The 22,359-nt window shown below is 37.6% G+C and overlaps 2 protein-coding genes across 9 annotated transcripts in view; one reads left to right on the top strand and one right to left on the bottom strand.

Annotated features, from left to right (window-relative positions):
- STS (steroid sulfatase) overlaps positions 1-2,225 on the bottom strand; it is a 115,206-nt gene extending 112,981 nt beyond the window's left edge. For 6 of the 8 annotated variants that reach the window (XM_068921543.1, XM_068921517.1, XM_068921534.1 and 3 more), the window contains exons 1-2: positions 1,988-2,176; positions 1,038-1,185 (exon numbers count right to left, since the gene is read on the bottom strand). The gene's annotated coding sequence lies outside the window, so the exon portion shown is untranslated. Of the gene's footprint in view, positions 1-1,037; positions 1,186-1,307; positions 1,347-1,987 lie in introns of all 8 variants that reach the window. The other 2 variants (XM_068921491.1, XM_068921577.1) reach the window with 2 other exon arrangements.
- PUDP (pseudouridine 5'-phosphatase) overlaps positions 1,728-22,359 on the top strand; it is a 78,675-nt gene continuing 58,043 nt past the window's right edge. Inside the window, exon 1 of the mRNA XM_068921607.1 lies at positions 1,728-2,018. Within this exon, the coding sequence (XP_068777708.1) occupies positions 1,931-2,018 (88 nt within the window). The 5' untranslated portion in view covers positions 1,728-1,930. The remainder of the gene's footprint in view (positions 2,019-22,359) is intronic.

Here is a 22,359-nt window from a genome sequence, read left to right on the forward strand (position 1 = left end):
ATATCTGTCTGACTGATGTAGCTTTTTCTTGTCAACAAGTACAGATATTACTGTGCTAACAAATACAATTAAGCTAGAGTTTTTAAGAATATCTTATAATTTGAAAATGAATGCATCCACTACATGTACAACTGACCTACAACCTACTGTCTAAGAAACCCTTGCCACAACAACTTACACTCTTACAGCAGAAAGATACTCTACCTGAGTACTACTATTCTAAATATTGAAATGACTGTAAGGAATCTTTCTTCACAAAAGACTTGCACTTCTTTTGGACATACTGTATTTGGCATTTGCACTTTTTTGACTCTAGCTCTACTTCCCAGTTAACTGACTTACTAGAGCAACTAACATATGTTCAATGCGAAACAAAGTTTGAACATTATGTTGTTGCACAGTATTTACTGCAGAAGCAAAATTGCTGTGGGTATTCTTAACATCCATATCGTAAGGTCAGACAGTTACAAAGAAAAACTTGATCTGGAAGTATAAGACCTATTCTCTTAACTCTGTATGAGGACTAATAAACAATTATCCATGACACTTTTAGAGACGTTTAAGACATTGTGAATAGCCTTTTTCCCAACCTGGCCAGGTAGGGCCTAAGCAGCACTATCAAACACAATCATTGCAGTGATAGACATGTTACATTAGAAAAACCCCAAACTCAAAAAATTTTGGTTGAAAGAAAAGTTTTATTATTAAAAAAGTAAAGGTCACAGATGTTTTATCTGTTTTCTTATTTTCAAGACTAAAGGAGGTACAAAGATTTTCCCTCCAGGAGAGTTCTCAAAAATGTATTGTAAGTTTTTTTTGGGGGGGAGGGGGAAGATAAGATACATAAGAAGGTTAAATTAGAGTTCTCATATAAATTCTAATAAATTGTTTAACACCTTGAAAAATACCAATAACTTGCTAAAATATTGAAACGTTGCCAACTCAAATGAAAGCAACGTGCCAGAAAACAAACTGCCGAAGAAGCCCAACTACAGAGAAAAGAGAGAGGTCTTCAGTTAGGAGAAGCCACAACTAACCACTGGTTTTGCACAGAACTGCAAAGCCGTATAAATCTTCAGGTCACCATGTCACCTTGGGAGTCTTGATATAGCTGTTTTCGTGTCTGCTTCTGCAGCTGACATTTTGGCCCGTGACTGATGGTCTCTATGCCCAAAGGCGAGTTACCTGCATGAAAAAAAAGAGACAAGCAAAAAAGGAAAGACCGATGAGGGCTGCTACCTCGGCCTCTTCAGGACTGCTGAGTCAAGAACCAGTAGGTGGGTCTATGCAGCGAGAATTTCCCTCACCTCGGGAACACCGCCGTTTGCTTCTTGAACTTCAACAGTCTTAGAGGAGGGGGGAGGGGGGGAAAAAAACAACAAAACCCATAACGATTCACACACTCAACAACCGGTAAGAGGATTACTTTATGCCTTCCTCATAAGACGTTTCACGTAGGCTTGAGCCCTTTTGTTCATGGCTTACAAGGCAACTACGCCACCAGTAACTTTATACTTGTAAATCTCAGTAACTCTAGGCACGCCAAGCATTGGAAGAAAACGGTGCCTAAGATGCTAAACCGAGAGCAACTCCACACCCACTCCTATAAAGAGCAGCAAGCGGATTTAAAAAAAAGGAAAAATCCTTCACAAGAAGACGCTCACGGAAGCAAATAGCCGGGGGGGGGTGGGGGAAGGGGAGAGAGAGAAACAAGCAACAACAGTAAAACAGCGTAACAGCGCTCCTCCGCACGGCGGACTGCCCAGGCCTCCCGCCTCGCCCAGGCTGGCTCGGGCCGGGCCCGCCCAACGCCCTTCCTGCCACCAACCGCCGCTCGCAACCGCCGCCCGGCTCCCGCTGGGCTGGGGCCGCCGCGGCGGAGCGCGCTTGCGCCGCCGCCACAGGGGCTCTCGGCTGCGGCCGCCTCGCCATGTCCACTTCCTCCTCCTTCTCCTCTTCCCCGGCCGCGCTGCGGCCGGTCACTCACCTCATCTTTGACATGGACGGCCTGCTGCTGGGTGTGTAGCCTTCGCCTTCTCTTCCGCCGCCTCGCCTCACCTCTGCCCCGTGCTGGCCGCGCCGCCGGCGCTGTGAGAGGAGAGGAGGGGAGGGCAACGGAGTGGCCACGGCGCAGGGGCCGGAGCTGGAGCTGGAGCCGCCGCTGGCGGGGGGGAGCGGGGAGGAAGGAAGGTGCCTGCGCGCCGCCCCGCCGCCGAGGCGCCTCCCGGGCCGGGGGAGCGGAGGCCGCACCGGCCCGGCCGCGCACTCGGCGGCGGCGCCCTGGCAGCCAGCCGGTCCCCCGCGGGGCGACGTTATTTAAGCTGGACTAAAGGGCACAAAACACCAGGAAAATACGCCTTTCCCCCCCGTCCCCAGCCTCCGATTCGCGGGCAAATCTCGCCTGAAGTAACAGAGCCGGGGACGAGGTTAAAAGAGGGGCTTGCCCTTAGCGGTAGTGCGGTGAATGAGAGGCGGGCGGCCGTTGGGGGGAGGAGAGGGGATTGAGCGCTGTTAAAATTTAGGCCGAACACTTGGGTACAGAGCATAAGTTTCCAGGAAATGAGAGGTTTGTGAGCCATGAGACTGTCCTGGCTCTGTGGAGACCTGTGGAAGACAACTGAGAGAAGTCCGATATCAGGAGGGTTGCTTTTGCTATACGGGGTATATGAAACAATCTGACGGTCTGAAATATTTTAAAGAGGTACAGCTTCCATCTGAGAAGGTTGGAAACTGGTAAAGTCATTCCCAATTTTTGTGTTTGACTTTTATCCTGACAGGGATATCCTGATACCCATCTGCCCTGTGCTGCACGTAGATTGGATCGTGGTGTCTGAGTAGTCAGTGTGACTAGAGGAGTGTTTCAGCCTGTTCTTATTTGCTGGACCAGGGCGTTCTGCTCCCTGCCTCCTATAGTATAAGGAAGTATTTTTTTTTTAATGTGGCTTGGTCTTTGAAATAATCTACTTGTATGTTAGTACCAGAAACAGCTTTTGATTTGGGTAAATTCTTAGAAGATGTGAACTTGATGTGTGTGCCTTCCTTCTGCAAAACTCAGATTGTTGCACTTTCTGGGAAGACTGCTTGTAAAGACTGAGGAATTATTCTGTTTCCAAGAAACGTCTGTTTTCCTCTCCTTCACGTGCGTAAAGGAGTAAGGGAATTATTCTGCTTCTAAGAAACGTGTTCTCTTCCCTCATTCACATCTATAGCAGGGTGAAAGAAATTAGGATACTGTATTTTAAAGCAAAAATGGGTTTACCTATGTTATCAGGAATAGTTTAAAGCATTTGGGGCCTCTGAGTTCTTTCTGTTTGCTTCAGCTGTGCTCTCAACACACTATGCAAAACAGTGATACTAAGGTGAACTATTTCCTTTCAATTTCATTTTCTGTTTCCGTACTGGAGTCTCAAATAGTCCGAGGTTATGCTGGGTTATCCAGAGCCAATTATTTTAATTTAATTATTATTTAGACATTTTCTATTTTCAGGAAAGTCTTTTTAGTTACTACTCATATTGTAGGCATAATATGAAAACCTCCTTCATACTGAGTACTCACTGACGTGAGCAGGAGAGTCTGACTGAGCAACATGAGTATTTAGGCCTTGATGGTAGTAATACATACTTGTGCGCGATAAGTTCACTTAAAGCAGATACTTTAACAGGAAGAAAAAAAGTAGATTTTGAGTCATGTTTAATTCTCCAAACTCCTGGGGTTCATACAGTGAAGGAGCATTAAAAATGCTCTAGCTTATGAACTGTACATCATGCTCGGCAAGTAGCTGTAAAGGATCCATAGTTCTTGGACCTAGGCTTGCCAAGATTGCAGTACTCAAGGTATAAACCTACTCATTGCTATTATTAAATTTATCTACTGTAAAGGACAGCTACAGGTAAATTCTGTGTCACTTTCTGGATTTGTTCAAATAAAATACCAGACACAAATTATGACATTTTATGTGCGTATATATACACACACACACACACACATACATACTTGTATGTGTGTGTGTGTATATATATGTATATATAGATATATATATAAATGTACTTAAGTGAAGAGTTTATGCTTGCAAGGGTAATTTATTTTTCTCCTTATATATGAGGCTGATATATATGAGACTGATAAAGTATTTGTTGTGTCGTAGTTCCATTAGCCTGGTTACTCTTATACTAAAACATGGAAATGATTTCTTCTATTTAAAAAGTTGCATTGAAAGAAAGTGTTATATTTCAGTAATTTTACAGTTGTGATGAAAGCCATAATTATATGTAATTAAATTTAAAATGCTCTTAAATGTCTTCTACTGCAGGGTCATAAAGGGATGCCATCTTATGACTTTTGTAAGGTACACCTCGTTTTGGAGGACTTGCGCTATGTTTCAGCCTCTGAAAGCTTGGAGTTGTGTTACAACTTTAACATCATTTTTGATGAATCTGTTTCATGGCAACTTGTGAGTCTTGGGAGGAAAAAAGACTGTTGGGACTGTTTGGAAGTCCCTTAGATTCCTAAATGCTCTGTGAAATTTGCAGTAATTTTGGGGAGGGAGTGAAATAAGGGACATGTACCTGGTATTTTCTGTCCTACACATCTGCTGTAGATGTTCTGAATGGGACAAATACTTATATTAATGTAAACCTATAAACCTCCATTAGAGATTCTGATTCTTAATTTCTTATTCTGATTCTTAATTTTCTTATGAATTTTTTTAATGTATCACATAGTGCTTGCGGAAGATGATAAAATGAATTACAGTTGTGTTTCTATAAGCCATATAAATCTGCATAAAACTACTTTTTTGAAAGAAGAAACTAAGTTTTCAGCAGTGGATGTCTAAAACCCCGCTTTTATAACTTTTTAAAGTAATTCTATAACTGGGTATATTTTTCAGAATCAGAACCTTTAGGCATTGTGATAATTTTCACTCCTAAGCACTGTGTAAAAATATATGCAACTGATTTTGAAAGTTTTTCCCTTCTCCTTGCCAATTTTGTAGAAGAAATATTAATTGATCTATAAATGATGAAAACCTGAAGTTTAAATTGATCTTATGTAATGTGCTTTGAACTTTTTCCCCATAGCTGCCATATTTGCTCCTGATTAAAAATATAACATAAGAAGATTTGAAGGCATTTATGAATACTTTATCATGGTGAGTGTAAAATCCTTGAAAGAGGGCGGAGGCACTTACCACGTTCTTGACTTTGCAAGTGGTCTAAGTGTTATCCTATAGAACCTACATCCATAAACTTCACGTGGATACAACTAAGGCCTTAGGAAAGTGTTGCTGAGTCTGATCTCTTGTGACTTTATCTTGCCCCATCTCTTTAACATAATTGAGTCTGATTAAGTTGCCCTTGAGTTCCACCTTCATACATCATCTTAAACTCACCGGGGAGGTTCTTGCCCCTGAACTGCCAGTGGGACCGCTTCATCCCTTTCTGTTGGAGTCCTGCTGTATCATTATCTGAAGCGTTATCTAACACCTTTTTGTTCAGCACTTAAAAGCAATGTGGTTCCCCCTCTGCAATTTTCCACTTTTGTATTACCTTCATTTTGCCCTTGAGCTGTTGGATGAAATCTGAGTTTTTTGTCCATCTTTCCAGTTGCCAGGAAATCAGCACACTGGAAAATAGTGCCCTCATTTAGTAAATAAAATGCGCACACAGCACCTGTAGATGATTTGTCACTGAACAGGTAAAATTAATAGATGGGTTTTTTTGTTGAAAACGCCGCAGTTCATGAACTACAATGGAATAAACTGTGCTAGTATATTGCAGTAACATCCTGTCATATTACGCATATGCAGCAAGATTTACTTAGGTAGTTTAAAAGTGGTGCACACTTCACTATACAGTATTACCCCGGAGAGGCAGGAATAACAATTTTGATTTTTTTTTTTGTGCTGCTAAATTTATATGTGTATACGTATATATGTGTTTGTGTGTATATACACATACACACTTTTAACCAGTGTTTTCACAGTATAAAATTGCTACATGCTTTCCTAGGGAAAAAGAGTTGAATCCTAACAATAAATGCTCAGAACTTATATAGTAGCTTATTCTTATAATGCTTTAGTCTTTGCCTAGAGAAGTATACTTTTCTAACTGCTAGTTTATAGTATAATTAAAACTACCTATATATATATATTTACCCTGCACATACTGTACAGGGTTAAAATAATAATAAAAATTAAATAATAATAATAAACATAAAAAGCTGGAGATCTTAAATACCTAAATACTGTTGATACAGTTGTACTACTGAGAGCATGATGTTTCATATTTGATCCTGGCATCTTTGTATGTAAAAACATACAAAAATAGCACTGAAGGTATGAAAGAGAGAATTGTTGAGTTTGTACAAAATGTGCAGCTAGGGTAAGATCTAAGATCTATTCTCAACGTAGCTCATATGTTGTCCTTTGAGCCGTGACAAGTGTTCTGTAATTGTAGATGATAGCTTTTCAGTGTCGAGTGTTCATTATCATCCAGTGACTCCAAAGGGTGAAGATGCATTTGGAATTTCTTAAAACTGAGTGCCTAGTCTGTGTTAGAGAAAAGAATTTTGCCTGTTTTTGCCACCCCCACCTTCCATCCCATTAGTTTTTCAGCTCGCTGGTGTGATTATCTGTCTTCAGTACCTGAAGTGGAGTTGTTACTGTTTTGTCTTTTAATAGAATTATTTGATGTTTGAATGTACAGATAAAAGAAAATGACGAGAAAAGTAACTAACATCTGGTCCCGTGTATTTGGTGACCAAATACAATTAGAAATACCTTTGTGAAATCGTCATTCGGGCTACTTAAGTCACTGGCCAACAATCTCGGATGTTTGGTAAGGGTTTGGGAAAGCATTATGTTAAAGTATAAAGTAGACTTAATTAAAAAGAAAATACTGTATAAAGGTACAATGCACGCTGAAAGGATTCTAGCAGCTCCTGGAAGATCCTTGTTTAGAAGAATCAGTTCTCAGCTGCACAGAGTCTGATTCTCTCTATTGCCAGTTTTAATCAGCACAAGTTAATGAATTTCCATGAATTCCTTTGGGTATACGTGGGAAGAGAATTGGGCCAATATAGTTCTATAGAGTTCCTGAACTGTAAACATCCCTTTGATTAGAGCTTCTTGAATAATGACTGAAATAGGTCCTATGGTGATGCTGATAGGCAAAACAGATTTTCTAGTTGGAATGTTGAACAGATGGAACTATAGACATAGCATGAAACAGGTGCGGTAAAACAGTTTTTGGAAAATCCCTCTCCAGAACCTGTGTTTGGAAATCAAAGAAGGGGGGCTTGAATGAAATTTTTGATCAGTGAGTTTTTGAATGGTAACACTACATCTGTATTGTGCAGCAATGGTGTACACCTCTGAATAATCTGAAATTGCTGATGTCCTTAGAAGCATTACATGGCTGCAACTCATGGGTCTTAGATTAACCATTCTGTTTGAAGTCTGAGTAGTTAATCATTCCCTTTTAGTAGATAGGATGTTTCAGCTGGAAGTCAGTTGCTGGGTAAATTAATGAGCAATAAGTAGCATTTCAAAAGGGAATGTGAGCAATTTCCTCATCAGATGTGGTTTTATGCTGAAATCTCATGATTGTCAGCAATGAAGTTAGTTATATGCTGTGTTTTTGTTTGCTTTGTTATTCCTTTTTCTTTTCTGATGCCAGAGAGATATTCTCTATGTGGTGCATGAAACGCATGTGCGACCTTTAAAAAAAAATCCTGTAGAAGAATGAATATAGGTGCCATGCGGCATAAAGGAGGAATTAAAGTTCTTAGACAACCAGGTTTGGTAAAAATTACCCTATTTTGGCTGCAGAGGAATTTGAAGGCGACAGTCAGAAAATACGTAGCACTGTAACTGCCAGATCTGAGGGCAAAACATTGCTCTATGCTGCTGAAAGTAAGCAAAAATGACTAGCTATAGCTAACTGACAGAAGAACATCATGTGGAATTGTGGTAAAATGAAAAACTAAGGTGACCTAGATTTTAAGGGAACCACAAGCAGACAGTTCTGAAAACACAGCTAGCAGTTTGGAATGGAAAATTACGCAGGACACGCATGTAAACAGTCTTTCAAAACTCTTAACGTCTTCAGTAACGCAAAAAAAACCAAAACAGTTTATTCATGTTAGGAATTAATTAATAAGAAAAATAGGAAGAATGTTTGTCAAGGGAAAAGATACCTTGTGTGAACTTTTAAAATTTATAAGCAGGAGCCTGCTGATCATAGCGTGCATACGAGTAATAACACTTTATTGTGAGGTACCTCAAATTGAAAGGTAACTTCCCTGAATTTAGTGCAAAAGGAGGAGAAACTGCAAGGGTGTGTGTTTGTTTTTGTTTTGTATTTTTTTTTTTTTTTTAAATCTCTTCTGCCGTATAAGCATAGGATGACCATGAGAGACTATGGAAATAAACCACTGCCTAGCTAAGTAGTTTTAACGGGTTTTCTTCTCATGGAACACTGGCCCACCTTCCTTGTGGAGAGGAGCTAAGGAGTGTATAGGTCCTCTGCTTCAGGGGAAAGCGAGTTGCACTTTGGAAGACAGGCTCATGGAAGAGTTAGAGGAATGTTGAACTAACGGCATAGGGGAGATTGGAAAAAATCGTGAATGAATGCAGGACGCTTAGGAGTGGAAAAATAAGCAAGACACCAAGCAAGATCTTTAGTTGTCAATACATCAATGCTGTAAGCTTTGATAATAAATAAAAGGAATCAAAATTGCCTTTTAAACATAAATATGATTTAGTTAGCATTACTGAAACCTTGTGATTGGATAACTTGGGATTAGAATGACCAAACCAACCAACCCCACTGTATGCATGGTTATACCTCGTGTAGAAGCTAATATTCAACAGAAAAAGGTATGAGGAGAAATCTACATTACCTTAGTAAGGAATTGTACTATTTTTGTTCCTAAAATACTGTAATAATTACATTGAAATTAAATAGGAATGACACATTTACTAGGGCAGTTCGAAAGAGAGCTATGCTACTACCTCCATTTGGGGAAAAAACAGATGAGGTAGCTCTATTATTGAGTCACGAGGAAACATATTAGAGGAGTAATTTAGAAAAATAATTAACAATGACTATAATAGACATTGTAAAATGCTTAGGACCAACTGATATGAATACTGGAGCTTTAAAAGAAGTGCAAGTAGAGATCACTGAACCGTTGATATTTGGTAGCAGACTCACACTGGGCATATTTCAGAAGACTTAAAAATATTGACAGAGCCTTTACTTCTCAAATAAATAAATAAATGTTGTATGTATATATGTACATCCAGAAAGCCAGGTAACCACAGGATAGTGAGCCTGACTTTAATCCCAGGTAATAAAATAACTGACAAAGGATTTGATTAATCAAAAATTAAAGGGGGTTTATATAATTAATACCAAATGAACATGCTATTACAGAAACTAGATCTTGTCTAACCATTTTGATCTTTTTTTTCCCAAATGAGATTACAAGTTTTGTTGACAACATTTAAAATGTCATGCAACAGGTGATTCGTACAGTATGCTTCTATATGGTATGTTACAGGGCACTTCACAATACTTTGATTAATAAGCTTGAAGGATGTAAGTTCACTATGGACTTAAAATGTTAAGAGCAGTCATTAAGGACCTGTTTTTAGTAGAGCCCTGCAGATATATTTCAGGCTGTTTTTATTGTTGTTTTTGTTTAACAAAGACACAAAATAAAATAGGTGAAAACGAGGAGAATGGTGAATGATGAAGAGGGGTGTGTGTGTGTGTGTTTATGTGCGCATGCAAGCAATATAACCTGATTAGAAGGCTTCTCCTTTTCTGTGTTCTGAATCTTGAATTCCTAGTCAGTGTTCAACAAATAAGAGATGGTGTCCTGGGCTTTGGCTACTGTCCTGGGAGGGAAATGCAGGTGCAAATGCTTTTGAGTTGGAAGGGCTTTCAGCTCAAGGCTTGTCAGTTCTCTACTTGTCTCTATAGTTAGAGACAAGTTCTCTAACCATTTCAATTATGTGGAAAGTGAACATTTATTCAGAATAAAGGAATCAGAACTGATGGAATAGATACTTAAGTTCAAGAGAAAGATTCAGGCTATAAATCTGCATTTCATAGAAATGCCTATTTCGGTGCTGTGTGGACATGCCTAATTTGGGGGGAGAAAAAGATTTTTAGAATGCCTGCTGCTTGATATTTTACACACAGTTCTTCTTTTTCTCCTTCCTGAGAATGTTGGGTGGATACTGGCTATTCTGTATAGACATTTCTGATGCTCTAGACCTGAAATCTCTTTGGCTCCGTCTAAGCTGGGAGACTTAACTGCAAGCCTGGACTATGCTATGACTTGTGCTGGAGAGGAACCTGGCAGCAGTCTCTGACAGGCCCTGTTTCAACAGAAAAGAAACCCAGGTGTATGCACTTGAAAAGAGTAGCAGAGTGCTCCTGCGGGTCTCTGAGTTGAACTTTTGGGATGCCGGAACATAGATGGGTTTTTATGTCACCTTTGTTGATATGGGTCTAAATTTGTAGGAGGCTGGAAATATATAAATTAATATTATACTGCTGTAGTGTTATACTGTATTCTGTATAGACTGAGAGTGTGTAACGTTAACCTTTCTTGACTGACAAACCAACCTAGGAAAACTACTTCAAACATAAGATATTTTTTAGTGTTATGCTTAAAGCTGACCTAAAGTTAAATTAACATACACAGAAATGACGTTGTGATGTAGAAAATGTATTTATTTTTGTTATTATTGTTTATTATATTTGTTATTTTTGTTTATTTTCTTAAGAGTAGTGACAGTTTTATGTAAATTATTACCTCTGCTTGTGTCCCTTAGCATTATGAAGTGACTTCTTTACATCAGATAAGTCAATCTGACGCAGATCTAAAGAAGTGGTTTATAAAGCAGAAATTTCCAAACTTATTTTTACCAGATACTATCACCATGACTGAGGATCATGTTGTACTGTACAGGTGCAGGAGTGCCAGCTTGTTCTAGCCCTTTGAAGGCGGAGGAGGAGTAGTTTGGGCAACTCGAATCAGAAGTTTAGTGCATTTGCAGCCACCATCTCATTTTCGTAGAGAGAATAGATGGATTCTTGTGTGCCACTTCTGAACAACTCATGCATTACTAGTTGCACAGGGAATCTCTGGTCTGTATTATGGAAGGAATTAACACATTCATTGTAGTGTTGTGAGATTCACAAACATTTTTGCATGTTTTCTTTCTCTCTAGTGTTACCTACTGATTGTTACAAGGTCAGGACTGAAGAATTTACTCTTATTTTCATTTCATTGCACAAGTTGCCTAGGAGATTGCTGTTAAAAGCAAACTGATGAAAGCTCCATGCTGAAGTTTGCTTCTGTGCATGTTATCTTTATTTTACAGTGTGAACGGGAGGTTAAAGCAGTCTCCTATTTCTTCTGCACGAGAGGAAATAGCACCAATTCAGCTAAACATCAGTCCTCTCTAGATTGTCCTCTATTATGGCCTGAGTGCAGGAATTAATCTTCTTAGGCTTTAAAGTGGCAATCTTGTAAGCCCATTTTCTGTTTCCTAGGTGGTGGAAACTTACTCTCTTGCCATTCTACATTTCTATGTGATTTGGGGGAAAAAAGGAGGAAACAAAAATAGTCTTGCCCCTGTGTTCTGTACTTGCATCTTGGCGCGAAACAAAGAGGTTAAATTTTTTATTAGATTAAAATATTTGTGATACGCTTTTAGAGCAAATCTTGGAGATAGGTAAAATAGCTCCTCATTGAGAATTAACTAATCATAAATAGAATACATAAGATTTGTCATAGGCCTGAAAGCTAACATTTTAATATAACAACAAGGAGAATTTTGCCTAGGAAATAACAACTTGTAGTAATCTACAATCCAGCTTTTACTGTTCCTCTGACTGGTTTGCAAATTGTCCATCCTGTTGTTTGAGGGTAGAATAATCCAGAATTGGAACTTTATTCAAGCATCTGTTGAATAATTTTCTTTATTTCTGTAACAGTTAACACATTTCAAAATGCCGTGGGCAGCATTAGCAATGTTCTTTTCTCCCTGGGGAATTTAGAGAGCAGTGCTCCCAAACTGAAAGATACATGATTTAGTCTTAATACTATGCATAAGTTACACACAAATACAATGCACTTTTGATGCTTGCTTATGTATTTATTAATTACACCAGACCCAAAGCATTTAAAAAAAAAAAAAAAAAGGAGAGGGGGGAAAAAATCTGCTAAATAAATGAATCTGAAGTAATTTCAGATTTCTAGTGCTCATCATTTTGTTTTCTGCCTGTTGCACAAATCCAATTATTCAGATGGTCTTTAGCAAGTCAAGAGGTATGTTTTGAGGGTGCTAAGAGTTTAAAGGTTTGGTTTAATGTTTTTAAAGAAGCATACAGGAGTTTGCTGATTTATAAAATTTAGACTTTTTATGTGCCTAAATGGAGATGCTGGAATCTGTTGGTAGGTGATAAGGTTTTGTGTGTCAGCTATGCACACTGTTTTGTGTGTAAAGTTGCAATTATTTTGCTTTGAATGTAAAGAATAAGGTGCTGTAAATGGAACAGAATTTCACATGGAGAAAAAATGCATAGAATTTTCCCTTATTATACACTATTTCCACCTGCTGTATTCCCGTTTTCTTTTTACGTAAGAAAGAAAAAACAGCATTAACAACCGTGAATTTATTGTTCTGCATGCTGGCAATAGTTAAACAGCAATCCGTCCTGGGCCCAACTCTTTGTTACTGACTAGCTGTAATTCGTTCAGGTAGTCTTGTTGTGAGATGTCTACTTGAACTCCTGAGAGTGGAATTTTTAAGGACACCTTAATTTAGGTGTAGAACAGTTTACTGGCAAAATTCTGCTTCTTCAGTTCTGCTGGTAAACTTTCTCCTGGAGATGATCTTGTTCTTAAATACTTACTTTCATATTCTGAATGTGCTTTTTTAGGATTTGGTGGTTGTTATTTTGGATATTTTTTTGATTGGCAACCGACCTTTAATGGTGATTTTAGTTTTAGCAAGATCATCTTTGCTCTTTTAAAGACCAGTATCTATGATAAATAACCACACAAAAAATACTAAACTAACTATCCTCTTTATCCAAACTTGTTATCTATTGCTTTACTTATGGACAGCTAATTTTCTTTTGCAAGGTGTAGATACTTTTAGCATTCGCTGCTGTACATCTCAGAGGAGGCTGCGCTTTCCTGACTTGGTTTTGGTGTTGCCAGATATAACAGATGGTTTCTTTTTAAAAATACATTTTTATTTTTCTTTCTCCTCCACTTTTGAGATGTTGGAAGTATTTTTTGTGAAAGTCACCATATAAGTCTTACTCTTAGTGTACTTACTGTCTCTGATGGAACAGGCATCCATACTCTCTATTTCTTGTTCTTGGAAGCATTCCTTTGGGCACCAGCTATGTATAATCACTTCACGTTTTAGTTTTTTCCCTCTGCTATTTGTGCATATGCCTGTTCAGGTTCTCTTTCCGAGCCTGGCTGTGCACTATGAATGGCCCTCTTGCGCTGGGCACCTTCTGGGTTGCCATAGCTTTGAAGTTGTGCTCCGTCTTCATCGTTCCATTTGAGTGTAACGTAAAATGCCGCGGAGTACGTATTCAGACTGATCGTTGTTTGATTACTGATCGGAGGAAGCCTATTTGAAATTCGATTCCGTTGTTTTCCGAATTTGAAACTGGTACTGTTGATTCAAGAACATTTCTAAGGAAGAACAAAATTATGCACTGGTATTGGGAGAGGAGGAAAGCTAAAGATGACGTATGTTTTGTGAAATAGTGGGGATTGCAGTTTATCAGAAGAGCTGAAGTGGGAGAAATTACCACTGTCAACATGAAGCATGGGTGTACTGAGATATAATTTAATTTCAGTAAATAATTTGTTTTGCAGTAAAGGCTTTTTTTTTTTTTTTTTTTTTTGGACAGATAACTAAGACAGTGTTTGTAATTTACATAGAGAAAGCTGCCTTGACCTGTCTCTTCAGGGTGAGAGAGTAGACCTCTGTATGCCTGTAAGGTGCCATAACCTTGGATAATGTCATGTTTCTGCTACAAGGCCGTTGTTACAAAGAGTTACGCTGCATAAGGCTGTGGATCTTTTCGTACTAGGAATGAATCCTTCTCTATAGCATTGTATTATTAATGGGCCAACAAAAAGTTCATTGCTTTGTGGTTCAGGGGATACAGAGCAGCAAAGAGTGTATCACATTACAATAAACTGCTAGTCTTTAAAAATTAAAAACAATGTTTTATGGGAAACGTATGTCAGGAAAATGAAAATATTTGGGCCACTGAGGTATTGTAATATATCCAGTCATTACTCTACTGCCTAATAACTTCCATTGTTATTATTGTCATAGATCATATTTTTATGATATTTGTTCTTCTCCCATTTTTAAGCTGCTTCATTTTGCATGAGTGAAGACATATAAGGAAAAATAGAGCAAGAAGAAGTGTTGCTGTTTTGCTACATTTATTTTTGTGTTCTAGAAATCTAAATGTTTTACGTAACAGTTAATTGTAAATTGTACAATATTTTAAAATTTCATTTTTTGAAATATTTAACCATTGACTCATTGATTTTGTGTAGTTTGTTTATGGCTTTGCTTTTTAAAGATTTTTCAGTTTTTACTGATTTTTTTTTTTTTGTCTGATGGGCTAGATTTAAAAAAAAAAGTCTCTTTATACCTCATGGTATATCGATACAAGTTCTAGGAATGTTTTTTCTTTAAAAACTGAGTTCTCCCTTAGACATAAAAACATTTTTAATTTCACCTGCTCTTTGTATTCCAAGTTTTAAGAAACTTCTACTGCATTTTTTTTTTTTAGCTGCTTATTAGTTGAGTCTTCATACCTTTAGAAAGAGCTGCAATGCCTAAAAAATCTCATGTTATACCACTACTGATTTTCAGGGCAGCTATAGTCCGTGGTGGACCACCCCACTCTGGTCCCTGAGCTGTCCTGATGAGAAGTCTTTCTGGAAGCTCCTACAGCATAGCCGTTGCTGCACAGGGAGATGGTTTTCCTATGGAAAGCAGGTTGGTGGAGGGGGAGATGGTCTACGTTGGGACAAGACTTGAAGTCAGATATGGCCAGAGTGCTTCTGGGTTTAGAATAGCCCACCAGAGTTTAGAAGTAGCCTGTGAGTTTAAAATGTGTACATTGGACTTATAGGAGTAACTGTAGTTAGTAATGGCAGCGTTGACAGCACAGGAGAGTTCATCCCATAGTTCAGGTATGTGTGTGTATATATATAGTTTCAGATATGTTTTGTGAAGTTTAGCGGTCTTCATGTGACAACTTGGGCTCTGAGAAAACTTTTGTGTTTTGATGGCATCTTAGGAAGTGCCGTAAAATTGGTATTTTTCTTGTTTTATATTTATTTTTGTTTAACATGTTCTTCCATACTGTTCTCTGAACTGTACAATTGGAATTGCTTGGATAAAGTATGACAATATTGCTTTTATCACAAATTAATTTTACAAACAGAAGAAAGTCTGTGAAGTGTTCGTCATAGTTTTTCAGAGTTTGGGTTTTCCATATTAGGTACGTTTTTGTATAGCTATCCATTGTAAACTTGTTTCATGAACTTGATCTTTCAAATATCATTTTTTTAGGTTTGAAATTTCCACATAGATTTTTCCACTAGATACATTTCCAGAATTTTCTACAAAAGCGTACAATTCCTAGATAAAGCTTTAGAGATACACACATGAAAAGATATTCCCTGTATGTGTTCAAAAGAGAGAATACTTCAATTTAGAATAAGTATTAAGATAATGAGTGGCTTTTCAGTAACTCTGAAAATGCCTTAAAAGTACATTTAGATTTTTATGAAGAAGCGTTTTATCCATAATTGAAAGTTAACAATAAAACTGGATTATATGAGTTTATGAATTAACTAGGTTTTATTTTTCACTAATCATAGCTCTTGGCTTCAAGAGTTTACATTTCAGAATCTGTGTTCCTGGTACAAGTCACATCTACCTTAGAGTGTTAAAATCTGCTCTCCATAGAAAATTTCTGCATTTTCCTCCTTAAGTTGTTGTACAAGGGGATTAAGTACTGTGTTAAATAGTGTTTTTCCTTTCCTTCTCAATACCCTGGTTAATTGCAAACTGCTGTATGTTCTTAGAAAAAGTTTCTACTTAGTGGAGAAAAAAGAAGAATCATATTCTGAGCTTTCTTGCAAAACCATGGAAGTGATTCTCCTCTTCATTCATACCTTTCTCTAATATGGTAGTTCTAATAAAGAATGGATTCACATGTTATTTTTCTTCCTTCCATCATAATTGCAGCTTTGAGAGGACTAAAACATGTGCTGCTGTTTGAGGCAAACATTTGTGTTTTTATATATAAAGAAAAGAAAGGAAAATAAATTTATTACCTTGTTTACTTTTCAGTAGATACTTAGCTTACCTTTCACATACATTTCTCGTTGTATCTTACCTACTGAAATTGCGAGCTTCCATTCTCTGCTTTATATTCTAATTGTATATATGGGGAATTAAATTTCACTCATGTTCTCACTAAAGTCTTGAAATCCTCATCCTGTCTGAGCCTTCTTGACTTGACTGCTGATTTTGACAGTGCTTATAACTTTCCCCGGAAACTTTGTTCTTTCTTGCTTTCTTTTTCAGAGGTTAACACACAGCATGGAAATATACCGTTCAAAAAGATTACTGTTATACTCAGGGTGGTTGCAAGGTGCCCAATACATAGGTGTTGTACCATATCAAAAGTGTAGTACGGTATACCTCGGAGAGGTCACTTTTTTGTTGACTGGAAGTAAAGGAGTTGACAGACATATTACAAAATACTAAGCTTCTGTTTAAATGACAGTGCACGCTCCTTTCTTTCAAGCCATGAAAAGTTTGGTTTTTTTTTTTTTTAATTGAGACTATAGGCCCAGAAGGGTAAATCAAATATTCAACAAACAATTTCCAGCAATGATTGCAGGTATTGGATAACTGTACTTAATAGTAGCCTAGATTTGAAAAATATATTATTCACTTGAATTGCCTATAATGAAGCCTTTTAGACATCTGTAGACTACCAGAGAAACTGTTTCGCAAGCTGATGGTGATGCGTTTTAATAGCTTCAATGGGGACAATTTAGCTGCTGCCAATTCCCAGTTCAGAACTTGCTTCAGCTCATCTGATGGTCGATAGGAGAAAATTAAATTCTCAAGAGATATGCCAGATTTTCAATTAGGAAAAATAATAATAGTAAAAAAGAGGGTGCTCTCAGAAGAAATCAACTTTCTAAAGGAAGTTACTTAATATTTGTTTCATTTCATTTATTTTCTACCAGCTAAGTTTTAAAGATCTAAAAAATACAATGAATTTGTAATAGAAACAGTGACAGGCTGACAGACCTGCAGTAGTACCAGCATGAAAAGTGTCAACCTGCTAAAAGAAAAAACCTCCAACCTTTTAGCTTATGACAAGCTCAGTGACTAAAATTGTCACTTAAAGGGTGGGCTCTGTAGCCATGTTTTACAATGTTCAGCTGTGTTTTCTTTGATGGTAACATTTCATACAATTGGATTCTGTAAAATATATTAATAGTTAGATTTGCTCTTCAGAAAAGTAACAAAAAAGAAAAAAAAAGCCATTTCAGCTTGTTGATGGAAGAATAGATTTGTATTTCTGTGCAGAGTTTTCCATCTCTCTGAAAACTCCTATCCAGAGGCCTTCAGAAAGGGATAGCCTATAGGATTTGCCTCTTTTCAAACCAGAAAAGGTCCCTGGTGACCTGCTGTTTTATTATTTTTGCAACTTGTATACTTTCTAATTCTTTTTTTTTCTTTGATAATATAAAACATGTGAGTTATCCTGACTAAATCAGAGTATATCTAGGACATGCAGTTGTATCTTAACAGTCTCAAAACACGGTGGGTCAAAAGGTGTAGCCTTCGGCCTTCATTCTTTTGAACGTCAGCGCAGTTCAGTTTATTCAGCAAATGAAATATCCACATTTTATTTTGTTGATTGTAAGCTTGATTTTAAATCATGCAAAGAATGTTATTGTTAGGTTTTTAGAAAACAGAGGAAGAAAACAACACAAAAAGATGGAGACAACACGCAAACAAACAATTGATAGTTCTGGAGGAAATCTGTGAGTAGAAGTACAAATATCTAGAACTAATTAGGATTTAGAAATGCTAGCTACTCCACAGCCACTGCCAGTGTGCGTTCTTATCTCCAGATTAAAGTAAGGAAGCTTTATATGGTGAGCAGGCACAAAGATATTTGAGACTGAATATTTAATTGATAAGAAATCTATAGCCCGGCCTTGGAGCTCACTTATATTTGATAATACGTTGCGTATCTGCAGGGTTCAAGCCTATAATAGCAGACATCGGATCTTTCTTGGAACTGCTGTTCAGTACTGTAACAGGAAATTATAATGCAACTCTGACTAGGTTTAAGACCATGCTATTTGGAAACTACTACCTGTGTGGGTAGAGAAGACTAATACAAAAGGTCTGGAAAACATTAATTACACTTTTTATTTACTTATATATTTTAGACCATCTGAAGTTTCCTGTAATAAGAAACTAAAAGAACTTTCTGTGCAGTTATTCCGTTTTTGTCATTGGAATGACAAAAAGGCAATTTTTAAGGAAAGAATGCTATAAAGTTACATAGATTATTTTAATGGTCTGCAGCTGTTACTTCTGCCACACCTTAGCAGGTGCTCATCAAAGAGACTAATTTTCTTCCTCATTTCCTGAAGCTTCTCACCCATCTCCAACTATGACGCTGCCTGAGATTCACCTTCAAAAATAATTTTTGTAATGCATATCTTATTAAACGCATTTATGTTTAGAAACAATGGGCTTGATCATCTTTCTTGCACCATTGTCACTTAATTGATTTCAGTGGATTTGTTCCTCATTCTTGCTAGTGAGAGAAAGACCGCTGGCCGTTATTATAAGTTGCTTTAGCTTTTGATTGGAGGGAAGGAAGTTGGGGCTCCTTTGGAAATAAAGCAAAAATGCTGCTTTCATGTCCTTATTGACCATGTATTTTACCAGTCAGTCCTTTGCAGGTCTTGTTGCAGAAGAACTAAGCACACCACAGCAAAGTTGCTCCTGTGTCAGACTTAGGAAGCCACTTGTGTCTCAAGGCGTAAACTTTGACCTTTTCCTTCCTACCTTAGTTCTGTAAGCAGAAAGATTGAGTGAAAAGGGAATGACACCTGATTTAGTTCATAGTATCTGTTTTTGTTTTTAGCACGCTAATCACATGGAAGAATGAAATGATGGAATAAAGTTTCTTTTCTCTTTGAGTCTCTGAACAAAAATTTTTTATTTCATAAATAGGATACACAGCAGTGTTTCTTCTACCTCTAAGCTGTCATTCAATACACAGTCATAACATTTCAATTATGTCCAGAACAGCTCTCTAGCAGAATAAGACTCAATTTGTCCCCTTTGAGATAGCTAAAAATACAACCTTAATAGCTACTGTCAGAGTGTCTTCCAGCTTTGTATTTCTCCTGCAATCCTCATGTGATTTGGTTTCACTAACATGAATTTTTTTCAAGTCAAAAATGAGGTTCTCTTTCTAAACCTCTTGTAATCATTCGGGATTGTAGTGTGGAGAAGTTTTATATTGTCTTAAAAAACATCTCCGGTACTATTTTGTTGTTTTTCCTATGTTTTGAACAGATAGTAGTTTAGGTTACATGCGTTTGGATGGTTGAAAGCCTTACGCTAGTGTAGAATTGTCGTAATGCGCCAAAATAATACTATGTTAGTTTGATCCAAGCATGGGACTGAGGGGTAGACCTGTTCTCAATCTCCTGCCTGCCTGCCTGTCAGGATATGCTACTCTTGGAAAAGAATGAGAAACTAAAGTATGTGTTTGAAAATTGGGACTGGATCCATTACCAGATACTTCTAGGTATCTGATGTGCACCCAATTTTTAGGTGGTATTTTTAGCAGTCCTCCTAAAATAAAGTCCTTTTTTGTGGGCAGCGAAGACAGGTTGATACTTTTTCAGGCCTCCAGATGGAAATCCCTCAGGTGATTTCAAACTGAGGTTTGACTCCCTCTCACAAGTGTTTTGGATCAAATGTTTTATTTTGAAATGTCTCCTCCATGTATTACAGGAGTTGTAGTAGATGCCTTATATTTACTTTTGTTGTTCCGGCTCCCTGAGCAGTCATCTGCCATAGTAAGCAGAGATTTTTGTATGATGGGAGATGGAATTCTTGGACAAGTTGCATAACTTCATGCATAAACTTTCACAACAGAAACCTAGCTCAAAATACACTGGTAAATTTTTCCAGTTAATAGAGGCTCTATTACTGGTATTATTTGGATAATACTGTATTAGTAGGTAGAGTTCATTATATGTCTGGATATTCTGAAGATTTCCTGCAAAATTTTAAATATGTATTTGGAAGAAGACTGTACAGCTGTTTAGCAGCAGGGCACGGGCTGTCCTGATAACTAATGTGTAAATATTTGTGAAGATAATAAAAGGAATCCTATTAAACAACTGTTGTTGCATACTGGACTCTGTAGGAGGCAGTCTATTTGGGAATATTAACAGAAAGATCTGCTACTGATACGGTCTGACTGCTGTTGAGTAGCAGTTACAGATTGGCTTCGTTTCCTGAAAGTAGGAAGGGTGGTTCTCTGCCGTAGCAGGCACAGAGATACCTGCGCACAGCATATGCTGTTCGGGCATGATAGGTGGTAGTCCATTATTTAGCTTTGAGTGGTCCCACTCTAGGCTGCAACTGTATCTGACCTGGGAGTCAGTTCTGAATTGCTTCCTGCAGAGTCTGGAGAAGGGAGAATGGGGAAGAATCCTCGCTGACACAGCGTGAGGTTTTCCCCTGCCCTTTTGGAAATACTGTATACTCTGAAACTCGGCTCCACGTAAGAGGAGAGGGTTGTGGTCACCTAACTTCAGAGAGCTCTATGGATTGCCTGGGTCAAGGTCCACACGCAGCATATGGTGTTGGAAGTACCTTAAATTTGGTATCTATCCAATAGTTTTGAGATTTTAAACACTGCTTTCACATAAAGGGTGATTGCACTCATAAGAAATAATTTTCAGTTTGCTCTATCATACATGCCCCATGAACCTGAAAGGTCTGACTCTTTCTACTGTTTTAGTTTTTTGGTTGTAGTTAGGAGTTCTTAGTATACAATTAAAGAGATACTGTCATAAGGTCTTGCAGTGTTTCTGAACATTTCCCTCTGAATGTAGGCAGTCAGTCAACATGCAATTTTCTCTTTCCTAGAAAATCAAGTGCGCACTTCCTACATTTGATTTTCTCTTCCACCACAGAGAAATTACTGCATCAACAGATTTACTTCAAATTTCTAAACACTTCTGATAGAGAAGGAGGATATTAGCTCTATTAATCGCTAGTTTTTTATGCTTCCTTTGTGGTAGTAAATATTTGACAGATTACTGCAATTAAGTTTAGAACATTATCCAAGGCCACATTGGAAAAATAATATTTCTATTTTCTCTTAAAACTCACTCTATCTTTTGAAATATATCCAGTGTTTAGAAAACTGACTGATCTATTTGGACAGTATTCCAGGAAGTGGTTTAGAAACATGTAACCTAAGTCTTTAAAATATATACACGTAGTCTCCTTCTGGGCAAGCAAAAACTTGCTAATATTAAACAAATCAGTATTTGAAGAGAACTATGATGTGCTAAAGAGATTTTTCTTTTCAGTCTCATTTGGGGCTTTTTTGGAGGGAGAAGGAAGGTTGAAGAAGGCATTTGAATTTGTTGAGATGCTTCTTCACCTTCCCCATGGCAGTAAAATGTTTCTTTGCATATAAAAGGAGAAATCAGCTTCCAATATATCTGCCATAGAAGAGTTCTCCTGGTAGTATAAGCCCAAAGGGGCAAATATGTGATGACCCTTTGGGAACAATTCTATGCAGCTATTATTTTTTCAGCACTAAACTTTTTTTCCTTTTAAGCCTCTTAGCAGTAATTGGAATACGTGATACTATGTCTCGTATCAGAGAAGAGCAAGCATACTGACAGTGCTTTGGATGTGTTAGCCAGTGGCAGTGTTTCTCTGGACTTTCTAAAGTAATCACTGCATAGCATATTAATATGTCTTGGAGTGCACTTATATTAACATTCTAGTACAACAGATAAAAAAATAGATTTGCAAAAATTAAAGTATCAAAACAGACTTCTACGTATTCCTTACGAAAATGAATAATGGATCATTTTAGTAAATTATTCTAAATGCTAGTCAAAAATATCACAGAATCACAGAATGGTTGAGGTTTAAAGGGCTTCTGGAGATCACCTGGTCCAAC

Source organism: Struthio camelus, chromosome 1 (assembly GCF_040807025.1).
Source record: "Struthio camelus isolate bStrCam1 chromosome 1, bStrCam1.hap1, whole genome shotgun sequence".
Lineage (NCBI taxonomy): Eukaryota > Metazoa > Chordata > Aves > Struthioniformes > Struthionidae > Struthio > Struthio camelus.